This window comes from Macrobrachium nipponense, chromosome 16 (genome assembly GCF_015104395.2).
Source record: "Macrobrachium nipponense isolate FS-2020 chromosome 16, ASM1510439v2, whole genome shotgun sequence".
Lineage (NCBI taxonomy): Eukaryota > Metazoa > Arthropoda > Malacostraca > Decapoda > Palaemonidae > Macrobrachium > Macrobrachium nipponense.
This window is the reverse complement of record NC_087209.1, coordinates 77,322,765-77,338,488: the sequence shown is the minus strand read 5'-3', so window position 1 is coordinate 77,338,488 and position 15,724 is coordinate 77,322,765. Positions and strand designations below refer to the sequence as shown.

Here is a 15,724-nt window from a genome sequence, read left to right as displayed (position 1 = left end):
CGAGTTCCAGATAAACCGTGAAGAGATGCCGCAATGTGACTCTTAAGTATCTCCCAGCATTTGGGACTGCTCGAGCAAATATTATATACTGTCTGTACCATCCCCAAAAATGTTACTACCTCTTTGCAACAAGCAGCAGCATCAGAACCACACAAGTTTAAGGAATGACAGCCACAAGGTGAGAACAAGTAGAGAGGATTCTTTCTTTTAAGATGGCTCTGGACTCCATTGTACTCACCTGACATATTACTACCATTGTCGTATCCCTGACCTCTGCAATCTTCAAAAGGAATATGAGAATCACTAAGAAATTTTAATATCATCTCTGAAATGTCTGCCCCTGTCTTCTTACTGTCATCAATAAATGAAAGAAATCTCTCTTGTATCAGGTATTTACCAATTCATCACAAGTTAGGTATCTCAGGATGAATGTACTTTGTTCAGTATGTGACATATCCGGGGTAGCATCAACCATTATTGAATAATATTTGGCCTGATCACGCTCATTAAGAATACAGTCTTTAACCTTTTCGGCACATAATTGAATGAATTCATTTTGTGACGAATAGGAAAGATAATGAGCCTGAAGACGCTTCCCATCCTTCTGAGCTTCTCTCACTTTAGATACATGATCTTGAAGAATGGGATCATAACGAGAAAGCAGCTCAATTATACCAAGAAAATTTCCATTATTTGTATCACCTATCATGCTAGACTCTCCTTGAAATGAAAGGCCTCGCTCTCCTAAAGTCAGTACAACATCCAAGATTCGTTTTAGAATTAGCTTCCATTTACTTTTCTCAGACTGAATTGATCTCTGTAACTGATCATCAATTCCAGATTCCTCTTTCAAACGTGCTTCTAACTGACGCCAGTCTAGATAACACTGTTTGTGGTAGTTTGTATGCTCATGTTCTGGAATGCGGTTATAAAGTTTTTTTCCATGACGATTGTTTTCCAATGCCACATGAAGCCAAATTTGAAGGTGTTTTGGCTGTTGTGTACATCCTGCAATAAACAGTCGACAAGGAAAACAAAAAAGTGCTCTTTTACGCTGACTATACACTAGCCAATCTCGTTTTCCAGTTTCACCATTTGGTCTCTGAACTTTCAAAACTGTATAAGGGAAACTGTTACCCTTATCATCTGAAGCTATTTGACTTGGTATTGGCTGAGGGCCCTGTCTAACAAAATCTTCAATCTGCACTCGAGATGGCCTATCAGGGATCAAACCTATATCTCTTTGTTGTTCAGTGTCTTGGGTTCTGCATTTATTACATCGGATTCGGCTTCCTGTTGGGCATCCTGGACTAATGACTGTGAAGTTGAGGGGTCTGACTCTGAGGATGAGGGCAAGATATTCTGTTCTTCTACATTAGTGTCTATTGTGTCTATTTTCTTAACACCCACTTCAAATAATGTTCTTGCACACTTTGAAACAGCCTCTTCCCTAGCCTGTTTTTCTTTCCGCTTCTGTGCACCTGATTTGTGAGAATACATTATGCAGTCTGAAAGAAGAGGAAAAAAAACTTTTACCCTAAAGGCTAAAGCACAATGGTGATAATGACATTATGACACTTACACCATTACATGGTACATACTCAACAGTTTTGGTCAATTTGTTTAAAAAATGTACATGTTGTTATTGAACAATTTCATTTAATTTAACAGGGATGGACTTGGACTCAAAAATCGACTTTGGAATTTTTTCTTTGAAGCAGCCTATTTGGTGAGCAAAGCAAGCGGCAAGCCTATAAGCTATAGACCTGTAGGTATAACCGCCTATTTAGGCATTATCCAGCTAAAGGGTAAGAACCATGCGATGTAAGCCTCCCCCTCCCCTCCCCCAAGAAAATTATGAAAAACTACCAGGTGTGACTGTCTGCATATATTTTAAAGGAAAATATGGATAAACTATCATAAACAAACTGGTGTAAATAAACAATGCATATAACACTATACGGTCCATACCATTTCCCCCAGGTTGGGAACCACTGCTGTAAGTTCTGTAACTTACTGAAATATTTGCCAAGGAATGAGAAAGACGATGTACATCCTGCCAGGCAATCAGAATGATGGTGACTGAGTGAGACGGAGACGGAGAGTTGACATCGCTTATATTCCAACACAGCTGAGCTGCATTCATTTACGTAATTACGTGGTGTCACTCCAGGCTTAAGATTATTTAGAAAAAGTTTTTCAACAACTATTATTTTACTGATAAACTGTAGAAACTTCTATTATATATATACATATGTTTATGGTGTGTTTTGCATATTAGTATTCTCTCTATCTCTCTCTCCATTTGCTCTCCCATTTTTTTCCCTCCTGGTCGGGTGACTGGCCCCCTTTGAGGCCGGGCCCCCTTTGAGGCCGGGCCCCCTTTGAGACCGGGCCCTGGTGTAAAGAAACCAGCTTCACCCCCCTCTCACGGGCCCTGCACACACACACACAGATGTTGTCAAATGGAACTCCATAACTCCTCCATAACAGCTACACATTTGCTGAAGAACTCTTAAGGTACCTTGACAGCTCCCTTGCAATGCTACAAGGAAACCTCTCTCATAAGAATGCTGGATAACCTCCAAGTGTGAAATTGCATGGTGAATCACAGGGACAGCTCTTTTGGAACCTTGACCAGGAGAGACAGCACATCAGGATACTATTTGGCTTGAGACCAACAAGGAGCCACTTGAGTCATTCACAGACAAAGGGTGATAAAATCTGTTTATTACCCTGCAGAGAAGCTTGAAAGATGGAGAGGCGTAACAGAAGCTGGAAGTTTTCTGGGCAACCGGTTGTAAATAAAGCAAGCATGGGCTATCCCAATAACTAGGATCACCTCCCAGCTACTTGAGGGTGCATTTTGAAGGCATTAACTTGCAGACACATACCTGAAACAAACTTTCCCCTCATGTGGGCGCCATGATTTTTTGATGCATCTGGAATAGGAATTTCTGAAGGTGGGGAGTTCAGAGACACTCCATTTAAGAGGAAGGAGGACCACGAGAGGCATCCAAGTGCCATTACCACTGAAGCAAGCATAAGTGGCATCTCTTGTGAGACACAAGCTCCTCCAATGGCGACAAATGGCCTAGACACACCTGCCAAAGCCAAACTGATTTTTCCTGCTGGAATAGGAACTGCCCTGTTGCCTCTCTGAGCTTACTCAAATAAAAGTTGGCTGGGTAGGCTCTTACTCCGCTAGCGAGTTTTTCAGCATGCTTGGTACTTAACCTGCTTTTGATAACAAGCACTGACTCCCAGTTTATCACAACCCCCAATTAGTAATAAAACTTGAGAAGTTGATCCTAACCTGAAGGAGTCACGCCTTTGAGGATGCCAGGACTAACCAATCGTCCAGGTAGTACTCCAATAAGCAAATACCCTTTGAATAAGGCCACGCTGCTACTATGGTGAAAACCTGGGTAAACATCCGAGAGGCTGTTGCCAGTCCAAAGCATAACACCTTGAACTGATAACCAATCCCATTGCAGATAAAGCAGAGGCAATTCCAAGAGCTCTGATGAAGGGGAACTTGACAGTATGCATTCTTCAAGTCTGTCAAGAGCATGGAGTTGGCTTCTTTGATGAATTCCAACATAGTCTGCACTGTTTCCATCTTGAAACAAGTCTAACAAACTCATCCAGAGGAGAGGTCGATCACCAGTCTCCAACTTCCAGTCAGCTTCTCCACCAGGAAAATTTGATTGTAAACACCTGAGAATCAGTGCTCTATGACTTCTATAGCGTCCTTCTCCAACCCTGATTCCACCTCTGACTATAATGATCAGACATCCATGAGTCTGGAGGGTAAAAGTGGAAACTGTTCAGTGTGTTTGAGAAAGGAAAGGGGAATAAAAATCCTTGAATGGAATACTGTAATCATCTTGAAGAATTACCCAGAACCCTGCTTCCTGGCCCTGCCACATTGCCCAATCTATGAGGCGGCAATGCTCTATGCATGCCAGTGGAAGAAGGGGACTGCCACCTTCAATGACCTCCTCCCTTCTTCCTCCCCTTCTTGGTACCACCAGAGGGAGGTGGATGAAAGGGCTGGGAATTTTTTTAGAGGAAGGCGACTGGGCTCCAGGTCTGGGTTTCTCAGGAACAGGTTTCCTCCCTCCCCAGATATACGAGGCTTAGCTAGAGCCACAGGTTTGAATGTAAATGCCTCGAACCAGAAGGCTTAAAGACAAAAAGGTGATAACTGAATTTGGACTCTGCCACTGTGATTCACAGCCTTCTCCATCGTACTCTCTGAAAATGTCGAGAAAAGCGCAGCATCAGACAATTTCACAGTTAGATAATATCGTGTAAAACTTATCCTAAAAAGTGACAGGCTATCTTGTTTCTCTTGGTACTCTGGTGAGCACCATAGGTCAATCGCTAAAATGGTTTGGCGAGTCATCATTAAGATAGTTTCCATTGCAACTACTTCGGCTGCAGAGGAAAACAACACCATCCTGACAAAACCTTTTGAATGGGTCATTTGTCAGCATGGGAATAGTCTCAGTGTCATCTGGTATGTAATATCTCCTCTGATGTTGAGAGTGAGGGGTAGAAGCTTCCACAGTTTGCAGGAGGCAAGGGAACTCCCTAACCTGCAGCTCTGGGTATTCACTTCCACCAAGGTACCATGTGCTAAATGTGACCTTGTCAGCCAGACTGAGGGTGGGTGATACCTCTAGAGTGAACCTGAAGGTTCAACAAGACAATCTACTGAAATGAAGCCGAAGTCATCTCCCCTGAGGTATTCCACTCACAACTAGCAAAGCAATCTCAGAAAACTGCTGCTGCAGCTTGACCTGAAGGGGTTCAGCAGGAGAGGGCCCCCAAGTCCCACTCCTTCAGCCAAAAAAGATGACATGCCAGACCTCCATTCCCTCGTGGTTCCCAGTTATTACCTGAACCAGACAGGCCTCTTGCCAGAGAAAAGGTACAGACCCACACAGAGTATCTATCAAAACTCATTCCAAATTTGACACCACTGGCCCCTTGCCTCTAGACCCAGTAGCCACTGGAAAAGAAGACAAAGGAGAATGCTCATATTGCTCCTTCCACTCCCCTCCCATCCTTGCTGCAAGCCACGCAACCAAGAAGTAGAATAAATTAAATAAGGCCTCTCCCTGGTGAGGGATTGCTTGGAGGATGCACGCTCTGGAAAGCTCAAACATCCCAAGGCAGGAACTGATGTAGGTTCCCTCCTTAAATTTCAAGCAAAAACCGAAAAGGAGAACCTTTCCCATCACTTGCACGGGCTTAATTCACAAGTAATTCCCGGGCAGAGCAAGCTGGTTGCGTATATCCCTCTCTTTGCAGCTCTTGAAAAGTCGCAGACAGAGGGGGCATCCAACACACCTGTCTTTCCACAATCATCCAACCACAGTCAAGCAGAGACAGTAAGGCAAGCATTCTCGTCACAGGTGAGCCCTAGAGTTCAAGGTAAGATGAGCAAATGATTAGCTATACAGGATGTTAAAAAATTTATGATCAGAGTCCTAAGAGGGCGACACAGTTCCTAAAGAAGCTCCTCTATCAAAAACTGCTGTCCTTAGGAGAGGGGTCATGGTCAGGTTTAGGGAAAAGTAACACTCTCAGAGGGGAAGGGGAATGGAAGATGGGGGCAAGAAAGAACAAGATAGGTTTCGAGGCATTCCTGGAGGACTATTCCCTCTTAAGGATGCTGGGAAACATTTCTTGTCCTTCCTCCTCAAATAGCTCACACTGATGCCTGTGATTAGTATATCTTTTACACAGCCGTTGCATTATTCTTAGTGAAAAGCCGTCTCATAAAAATGGGGTCCAATTACATTTTGCTGTGCTAACCACATACTGTAGTGAAATTATCGTCCTTGGTAACAAGAGTAAAGTTTTCTACGTCATTTAATCATATACATAAAAAATTCAACATGCTTTACAAAGCTTCTTAGCCAAGAAATCAATTATTCAACCGATTTGGTAATAATTTTACATAAAGAAAAATAAAGATTTCAAGCTCGTAGAAGTTTAATTTCGTCTTCAAAAGCACATTTCAGTTAATACAGGTGATATATTTATAGGTTCGATATTTACATTGTTTAATGATACATCGAACAATATCACTGAGCACTGATACGTGTGCCCTTCCAATAAATCTTAAAATATGGTACATTGTCATTATTATTATACTTAAAACTTACTAAAGACAGAAAGTCGGTTATACTTGGTTGCCAAGTTTTGCTGACCCTGAACACAAATTTACAAGTTTTCGAAGCAAGCTTTCGAATGGTCTTATTATGTAATGGTAGTGGATTGTAAATAAAACACGTCTGGAAATGTCTCGATTTATACAATATAAAATAGGTTGTATTATTACAGTGTAAAATGATATATATATATATATATATATATAATATATATATAGTATATTATATATATATATATATATATATATAGTATATAGTATATATATATATATATATATATATGTATATATATATATATATAATATATATATATAATAATATATATATGTATATATATATACATATATATATATATGTATATATATATATATATATAATCTATATATATATACTGATATAGTTATATGTATATATATATATATATATATATATATGTGTATATATATATATATATGATATATATGTATGTATATATATATATATATATTATATATAGTATATATATAATAATATGTATATATAATAATATCTATAAATGTAGATATATATATATATATATATATATATATATATATAATATATATATATATATATATATATATATATATATATATATATATGTATATATATAATATGTTGACAAAATAAGGCACATGGAAATACAGATGAGCATCTAGTCACAGAAAAGAAAGTAACAGCTGATATGATTATGAGTAACGGAGGTCAATATGAAGAGATGATAATGATGACGTCTTGTTGTTATGAATGACAAATTCTATATGTGATAGACTTAATTGTTTTATCGTTCATCATAATATAGTACAGTAACATTTCATCATGAAAGTTTCAAGAAATTTGACAGCTTATTCTTCTATTGATTCATATATTTCATCCTAATTTCACCATCCCGTATACTTACCTAGAAATATACATTAGATTTAAATTAGTAAGCAGATTGCAAAGCAAAAACTGCTTTACTGCTTACTAGTAATGGCTCGTAATGTCATTGTGATTCACCATAATGCAGCGTTAAATGAAAGAAAATCATTAGTAATACTGGAAAATGATTATAGTAAGAAACTCACTTTCGTTATAAGCAGAATGATATTCATTAAGTCTCTGCTATCATTCAGTACCAAAGACAAAGTTTGTAATATAGTATTTGAAAGGAATGCAATTAGTGCAAAATAAGAACGTGTCTGAACTTACGCAAATAACACTGATCAACTTCCTGTACGTCCCAAGTTCCATCGACGCAGGTGCTCTCTAACTCCTTTGCTCCATTTCCATACTCCCCCTGACACAAGTAAGTCACCTTCGCGCCGTACTCAAAAATCCCGTCCGTAATGAGTACCACGTTCTCGGGTGGTGGTACAGGGTCTGCGCACACTAGAAATAATAATAATAATAATAATAATAATAATAATAATAATAATAATAACGGAGAAACAACTCCACAGTTATGTATATGTATTGTACCCATATTTATGCTTGTTTGGAAAGGCTACTCATTCTCCAGGTGTGTTGGATTCTAGGTACTAATCTCCTTATAATCCCTATCTGTCACTTACACGACCTTTCTTTGTACTCTCAGTTTCACATGTAAGTCAGTTTGTCTGCTAACTAAAGGACGTTGAGTAGAAAGATCTTGCAGCTACTCCGTTGTTTCTCTTTCCTTTATGGCTTATACCTTTATTTATGCATTTATCACGTTCCAAACTTTTGTTATTCAGTTATATGTATATGTACATGTTTTCGATTTCCTTCTTCAATCTGATTGGAAAGAGAAATCGAAAAAATTCCAGAAAGCTTTCTGTATAGAGTTATCTATAAGTATATGTACATATACATAATTGTGGATTTGTGTCTCCATTTTAAGACTCATCCTACTATGAGTATTTTTAATGGTCTTTACCATAATTTCCTCAGTCTGCTCAGCTGTAAATGAGTACCTATTCCTGATGGTGTAGGGTCCAGCTATGGGTTAAATAACAAAACTCAGCAATGATGGAAAAAAATGAAAGGTTAAACAATAACAACATAAATGGAACCTCTGGCAACAGAGGAGCTTTGTCCGGCAGCCAGGTATTCAGCCCAATGGAAGGGAAGGGGAAGACGGTCAGGTACTTGGAGGTTGTCATCCAGCAGCTAATGACCACAACGACAGTAACCAACAACCAGAGACTGGAGCTACAGAAGCAAACCAGAGGAAGAAATGAACAAGAGAAGAAAATAAGGAAATATGGAGATGCTACATCAGGAGCAACCCAACGGAGACAGGATATAGAAGGTTGGTCAACATCTGGAATGAGAGGAATAACAACCCCCAAACAGAGCAAAGGCTGGCAAACCAAGTAAGGAACAGAACATAAAGAAAAAGAACTGGCTCTCCCCAATAGAAAGAGAAGAACTGGAAAGGGAAATGACACATGGCAACGAATTACAAGAAGATGAACTGAGAGACGATGCCACAGAAGACGACAAGGATGATGAGGTACCAAACAATGGCACACAAAGAAACACCGATGAAGTAACAGAGGACAGAATGGGTAGAAAAGATCAGACAATGGATGGAGCGAGATACAGAGAGAACAAAGATCCCCTTTATGAAAGCCTACAACACCAAGAAATTAAGGGAGAAAACAAGTGAGGTCAATGAAATAATGGGAATAATACTAACCACCAGTATCACAGAAACAAATAACTTAGCATATGCAGGAGCAAGGTTAGTAGCAGAACTGATGGAGATACGAACACCAACACCAACAACACAACCAACCCAACAGAAACCAAAATAGCAACCGCCTTGGAAAAGGCGCCTGGAGAAGCAAATCATGGTGATGAGATCTGACTTGAGTAAACTGAAAGAGATGGCAGAAAAAAAGGCTAAGAAGCAAGAAAACAAGGGAGGAACTGAACGAGAAATACTAAGTACAGGAGAGGGGACTAAACAACACAATAGAAGATGTAAAACAGAGGCTTAAGGCCAAAGCAAATAAGATCCAACGGTACCTGAACAGGAATAAGGGATACCAACAGAACAAACTATTCGGAACCAACCAGAAAAGACTATACAGCCAACTAAAAGGGGAAGACAACCACCAAGAAATTCCTGAAGCCGAACCAAGTAAGAGACTCTGGGAAAACATATGGAGCAATCCGGTATCACACAACAAGCATGCAACATGGCTCCAGGAAGTTAAGGAAGAAGAAACAGGGAGAATAAAACAAAGATTCACTGAGATCACGACAGACACAGTCAGACACCAACTAAAGAAAATACCCAAGGGGAAAACCCCAGGTCCATGGATACTGGCTCAAAAACTTCAAGGCTCTACACCCACGAATAGCAGAACAACTACAGCATTGTATCACAAATCACCATGCGCCCAAATGGATGACCACAGGAAGAACATCCTTAGTACAAAAAGACAAGAGTAAGGGAAATATAGCCAGTAACTACAGGCCTATCACCTGCCTACCAATAATGTGGAAGTTACTAACAGGCATCATCAGTGAAAGGCTATACAACTACGTAGAGGATACAAACACCATCCCCCACCAACAGAAAGACTGCAGAAGGAAGTGTATGGGCACAAAAGGCCAGCTCCTGAGAGACAAAATGGTAATGAAGAACAGTAGGAGAAGGAAAACCAACCTAAGCTTGGGATGGATAGATTATAAGGAACCCTTCGACATGATACCACACACATGGCTAACGGAATGCCTGAAAATATAAGGGGCAGAGGAAAACACCATCAGCTTCCTAAAAAATACAATGCGTAAGTGGAATACAATACTTACAAGCTCTGGAATAAGACTAGCAGAGCTTAACATCAGGAGAGGGATCTTCCAGTAGTAGCCATGATTCCCATGACAAAAGTACTGCAGAAGATGGATGCTGGGTACCAACTCAAGAAAAGAGGCAACAGAATTAAACCATCTGATGTTCATGGACGACATCAAGCTGTATGGTAAGAGCATTAAGGAAATAGATACCCTAATGCAGACTGTAAGGATTGTATCTGGGGACATCAGGATGGAGTTTGGAATAGAAAAATGTGCCTACGTCAACATACAAAAGGACTGAAGGGATAAAGCTACCAGATGGGAACAACATCAAACACATAGATGAGACGGGATACAATTACCTGGGAATAATGGAAGGAGGGGATATAATACACCAAGAGATGAAAGACACAATCAGGAAAGAATATATGCAGAGACTCAAGGCGATACTCAAGTCAAAACTCAACGCCGGAAATATGATACAAGCCATAAACACATGGGAAGTGCCAGTAATCAGATACAGCGCAGGAATAGTGGAATGGATGAAGGCAGAACTTTGCAGCATAGACCAGAAAACGAGGAAACATATGACAATACACAAAGTACGACACCCAAGAGCAAATACGGATTGACTATACATAACACGAAAGGAAGGAGGGAGAGGACTACTAAGTATAGAGGACTGCGTCAACATCGAAAACAGAGCACTGGGGCAATATCTGAAAACTAGTGAAGACGAGTGGCTAAAGAGTGCATGGGAAGAAGGACTAATAAAAGTAGACGAAGACCCAAAAGTATACAGAGACAGGAGAATGACAAGCAGAACAGAGGAATGGCACAACAAACCAATGCACAGACAATACATGAGACAGACTAAAGAACTAGCCAGTGATGACATGTGGCAATGGCTACTGAGGGGAGAGCCCAAGAAGGAAACTGAAGGAATGATAACAGCGGCACAAGATCAGGCCCTGAGAACCAGATATGTTCAAAGAATGATAGATGGAAATAACATCTCTCCCATATGTAGAAAGTGCAATACGAAAAATGAAACCATAAACCACATAGCAAGCGAATGTCCGGCACTTGCACAGTACAAAAAGAGGCATGATTCAGTAGCAAAAGCCCTCCACTGGAGCCTGTGCAAGAAACACCAGCTACCTTGCAGTAATAAGTGGTACGAGCACCAACCTGAAGGAGTGATAGACAACGATCAGGCAAAGATCCTCTGGGACTATGGTATCAGAACAGATAGGGTGATACGTGCAAATAGACCAGACGTGTCATTGATTGACAAAATCTGGGACACCAGAGTTGAAGTGAAAGAAAGGGAAAAAAATGGATAAGTATCAAGACCTGAAAATAGAAGTGAGGAGGATATGGGATATGCCACTGGAAATTGTACCCATAATTATAGGAACACTAGGCACGATTCCAAGATCCCTGAAAAGGAATCTGGAAAAACTAGAGGCTGAAGTAGTTCCAGGACTCAGGCAGAAGAGTGTGATCCTAGAAACGGCGCACATAGTAAGGAAAGTGATGGACTCCTAAGGAGGCAGGATGCAACCTGGAACCCCACACTATAAATACCACCCAGTCAAATTGGAGAACTGTGATAGACCTAAAATAATAATAATAATAATAATACGTGAAGGTAGACGACCCTCTTCCAAGCATTTTGTTAAACAGAATGTCAGCATCAGTGGGACTGATTTTACATAAGGCTTTCCAATTCTTATAATAATACTAATATGGCTCAATCTGATGTAAATCTAAGTATGTACTGTTACAATACACTTAAACTCGTGGGGCTTTACGAAGACGACTGTCTTCGTCGTCAGGGGATTGAAACTAAGTAGCTGGAGGTAACTCCAAGAACACATTATTTATGTCCGATTCCTGCTCAGATCTTCTGACTACTTGATCATTCGGTGGTTGTGCTGCCAATCTGCTGCTCAGTGGGGGGTTTTAATTCCTGGAGTGGGTCATGATCAGGACCCACTTAGAGCGGTCATGATCATCAAGTACTTGGCTTTCCACCAGGCCAAGGAGTGGCATTGGATTATTAGCATCCCTGACAAATCTGGTGATCTTAAAATCTAGATCATGGTTGGCATTTACTCTAACTACTACTATGAGATTCAGGGTCTCTGTAACACGGTTTTTTGGACTTTGCTCCTTGTCAAAGCATCGGATGTAGCTGAAAGTTGACATATGTATATTTTACAACCACACACAAATTTTGTCAGCATTATCAATAACCTAAACCCGATAGTTTTAATTTTTATAGAGTAAAAATGATCTAGCCGACGCCATGGCCAATGATTACGAGCCAAGAGTAGAAAAACATTCATTACGTAAGCAAGGTAAACAAACACCTTTTGACTAAATGTTGCCCCGCCCATCCACCAGACAGAAATTCCATCGGCTCTGAAACCCAAAGACTTTATGAATGGCAGAACGATACATAGATGTGGTTGGGGTATCAGTGCTGGCGTAGTGATACTACTATAGCAGTAGTGCCGCAACAGTATAGCAGTAATATACATGAAATAAACGTTTAGACTAACTGCTGGGATCCTTGAGGATCATTTAGCACTTCTTACAACTACTCGAGAAATTAGTTTTTATAGCCAGAAGTTAAATTTTCTAATCCAACAATGCCCATGGTAGCCTTCAGTGTTATCCTGAATTATAACGAGGCGAAAGTGGGTGGAGTTTCATGAAGTCATCATTCTGACGATAATTATTGGTGAAGGTTTAAAGCCAATATACGGTACCGGTTATTTTTTTCAGTAAATAGGTAGATAGCCAATAAATAAAAATTGCTTGACATTGGATATAGCAGTTATCAAATCAAGCTTGTCTACTATGTTTTTGGTAATTACCAACTATTCCCTACATCTTGTCAATCTGATTGTGACCTATAAAGTAGACTGTAATTTCTTTGGAAACTTATTTTGGGAGTTAGACTAATAATCGAAGTGTTTATTGTATTTATTAACATATTTTGTTGGTTTGTTCATTATGACAATTATCAGTGGAGAGGTTCCAGAGTTCATAAAGGTGTACTGCTTTGCTTGTATTTAAATTTGTATGTCATTGTTGCCAGAGGTTTAGCCTTCGTTACGTATAGCCAATCATCCATCGAGAAAGAGGGAAGAAATGATGTCATAAGTTACGTAACGAGTGCGTTCGAAACCTTTTCTCTGAGTAAGTTGGCCCGTCTTCAAAAAGGTCACTTTTACATTATAAGTACCAAATTTATTCAACCTACGTAGTGCAGAATATAGTCAAAATTTATGTGTTGATATCATATGTATTCTGAATAAGCGTTATATTTATGAAATGCATAGATAAAAAGTTATTGCGAAAAAACCGTGTTACAGAGGCCCTGAATCTCATAGTAATGCATAAAAATATTTTGTTTCCAGCCACAGGTGGTATCGAGTTACTTCGGACACACCATCCACAACCCTATATATATATATATATATATATATATATCTATATATATATATATATATATAATATATATATATATATATAGATGTGTGTGTGTGTGCGTGCGTGCGTGCGTGTGTTATAATTTATATATATATATATATATATATATATATATATATATATATATATATATATATATATATTATATATATACTATATCTAATAAAAGGAGCCCATAAAACACCAAAAATATAGAGAGAAAATACTTACATATATATATATAATATATATATTTCATATAAAATTATTTTCCGTTTATGAAAATAATGGATTTCTAGTCTCATGCTTTTTAAACCTTGCCTCTGACTTACCACAGCCTATTACTACCAGGTCAACAGACGCACGTTCGAATTCGACAAAACGCGCCTCATGCATACTGGTTCACTTGAGAATCAAACCAAGTACTTTTCAATTTTGAGGGGAAAGTCCTAACCAGCGCCTTTGTCAACTAGTTTTTTTTTAATTTCAGACAATAGTATTTTTAAATCACAAATAGTCTTTTGTGAAATAATGCTAAAACATGAAAGGGAGTAACCTACAGGAATAAAACTATCACGTCTTTTAGGATGTTTGATTATCTTCAGTAATTGAAATTGAATTGAATTAAAACTTACTTCTGCAGAGGGGTATGTCAGTAAGTGTCCAGTTTCCATCTTTGCATGTGGAGGATACACTCATGAGACCCCCTTCAAAGCCTAGTGGACAAATGTAAAAATTCATGTCGCCCTCAACTGCTGTAGTACCATTGAAGGTCATCATCACCGGGTCTTCGGCCGGGACTGGCTCTCCGCAATCTGTGAGGTGACTTTATTAAATAACTGGCTGACTGAAGGAGAAAAACAATTAAATCAAACCTACATTTTTAACTTTTGTATTTTACATTTTCATAAAGATTATCACTCATTTTCATATATAAAACTTGTGTTATGGAGATATCAAAAGTGACTAAAACTGGCCTACTGCAAGGTATTTGGTTATTATGACATAGCAAAATCATTGCAAGACAATGCTAAAGCTAAAAGATGTTATCGTACATTGTAAACAAATGAAGTCAGGATCAAAAGGAACCCATTCGGTGCCGTTGAAGGTTACTGAAGTCGTGTTTTTTCCATCCTTGGAAATATAGCCATCAGAACAAGTGAAGTTCAGTGCAATGCCCTCCCAGTAGGGCCTGGGAGGATGATGATACACAGAACCGTTGGGTGGTGCTGGTGGGGACTCAGTATCTTATGGGACAGAAAATGTAGGTTAATTACTGCAAGCATTTCAGGTCACAATAAATTGGCACATCCGCTCGTTTTGGTAAGAGGATATTAAAAGCTAACCTTAAAATACACCTAACATAGTTAACCACGCAATGAGGGATTACCAACCTTTCGTGTACAAATATCAGATAATTTTCTCCTAAATGAAGTTGTATGCTGTCAATGCAGTGAATACAAATGCTGAATATTTTCAGTTCTCGAAATAGCTTCAATCCATATCTTTGAGTATCCTCATTCCAATGCACAGAGCATCGACAACACAGTTATATTAGCAAAACTATTTCTTTCATTTACAAGGCTACCACGATCGTGAGTCAATTCACTTTTCATATGAAATTTTCGAACGCACTAATTTACATGGGAATGCCCACGGCAACCTGATTTGATATATGGGTATATTTTCTATTTGATAAGAGAAGATGCTATAGGCATGTATTTTTAGCCCTCAACCTTGATGAGATGTATAGGAGCAGAAAAGATGTCCTCAAAGAGAAAGAGCCATTGACTACATTTCCTCATATATTAACGTCAGCAACATAAGGCTCTCCCACCTCAAGGTTGAAGATAATTGTTTTTTATATAAAATCATCCTTCTTCAAACCCAAATATAAAGCTCGCATACGGTTTGACAAGGAATGGCTCAATTATCACAGAATGCACAATGTGAAGGTAAAAGACAAGGGAGAGCAATGCTGGATGGAATTTAAGACGAACAATAATGACCCCATGTTCTTTAAGGTCCACAAGACTAATATCTGATGCAGCAGTTGTAAAACTTGATAAAACTATATAAAATCTTTCGAACCCTTCCCTGGGTTCATATTGTGAGCTGAAGACGAGCCCAGGGAGGGGTTCGAAAGATTTGATATGGTTTTATAGTGTTTTACAACTGCTACATCAGATATATTATTGTGGACCTTAAAGAACGTTACTTGTGCTCTCGTACTTGAGATTTCTACCCATGATTCCAGTGAT

At 39.0% G+C, this 15,724-nt stretch overlaps 1 protein-coding gene across 1 annotated transcript in view; it reads right to left on the bottom strand.

Annotated features, from left to right (window-relative positions):
• Positions 1-414: 414 nt before the first annotated feature.
• LOC135195834 (sushi, von Willebrand factor type A, EGF and pentraxin domain-containing protein 1-like) overlaps positions 415-15,724 on the bottom strand; it is a 78,384-nt gene continuing 63,074 nt past the window's right edge. The window contains exons 14-17 of the mRNA XM_064222343.1: positions 14,519-14,710; positions 14,099-14,278; positions 7,398-7,577; positions 415-1,508 (exon numbers count right to left, since the gene is read on the bottom strand). Coding sequence (XP_064078413.1) covers positions 1,234-1,508; positions 7,398-7,577; positions 14,099-14,278; positions 14,519-14,710 — 827 coding nt within the window. The 3' untranslated portion in view covers positions 415-1,233. The remainder of the gene's footprint in view (positions 1,509-7,397; positions 7,578-14,098; positions 14,279-14,518; positions 14,711-15,724) is intronic.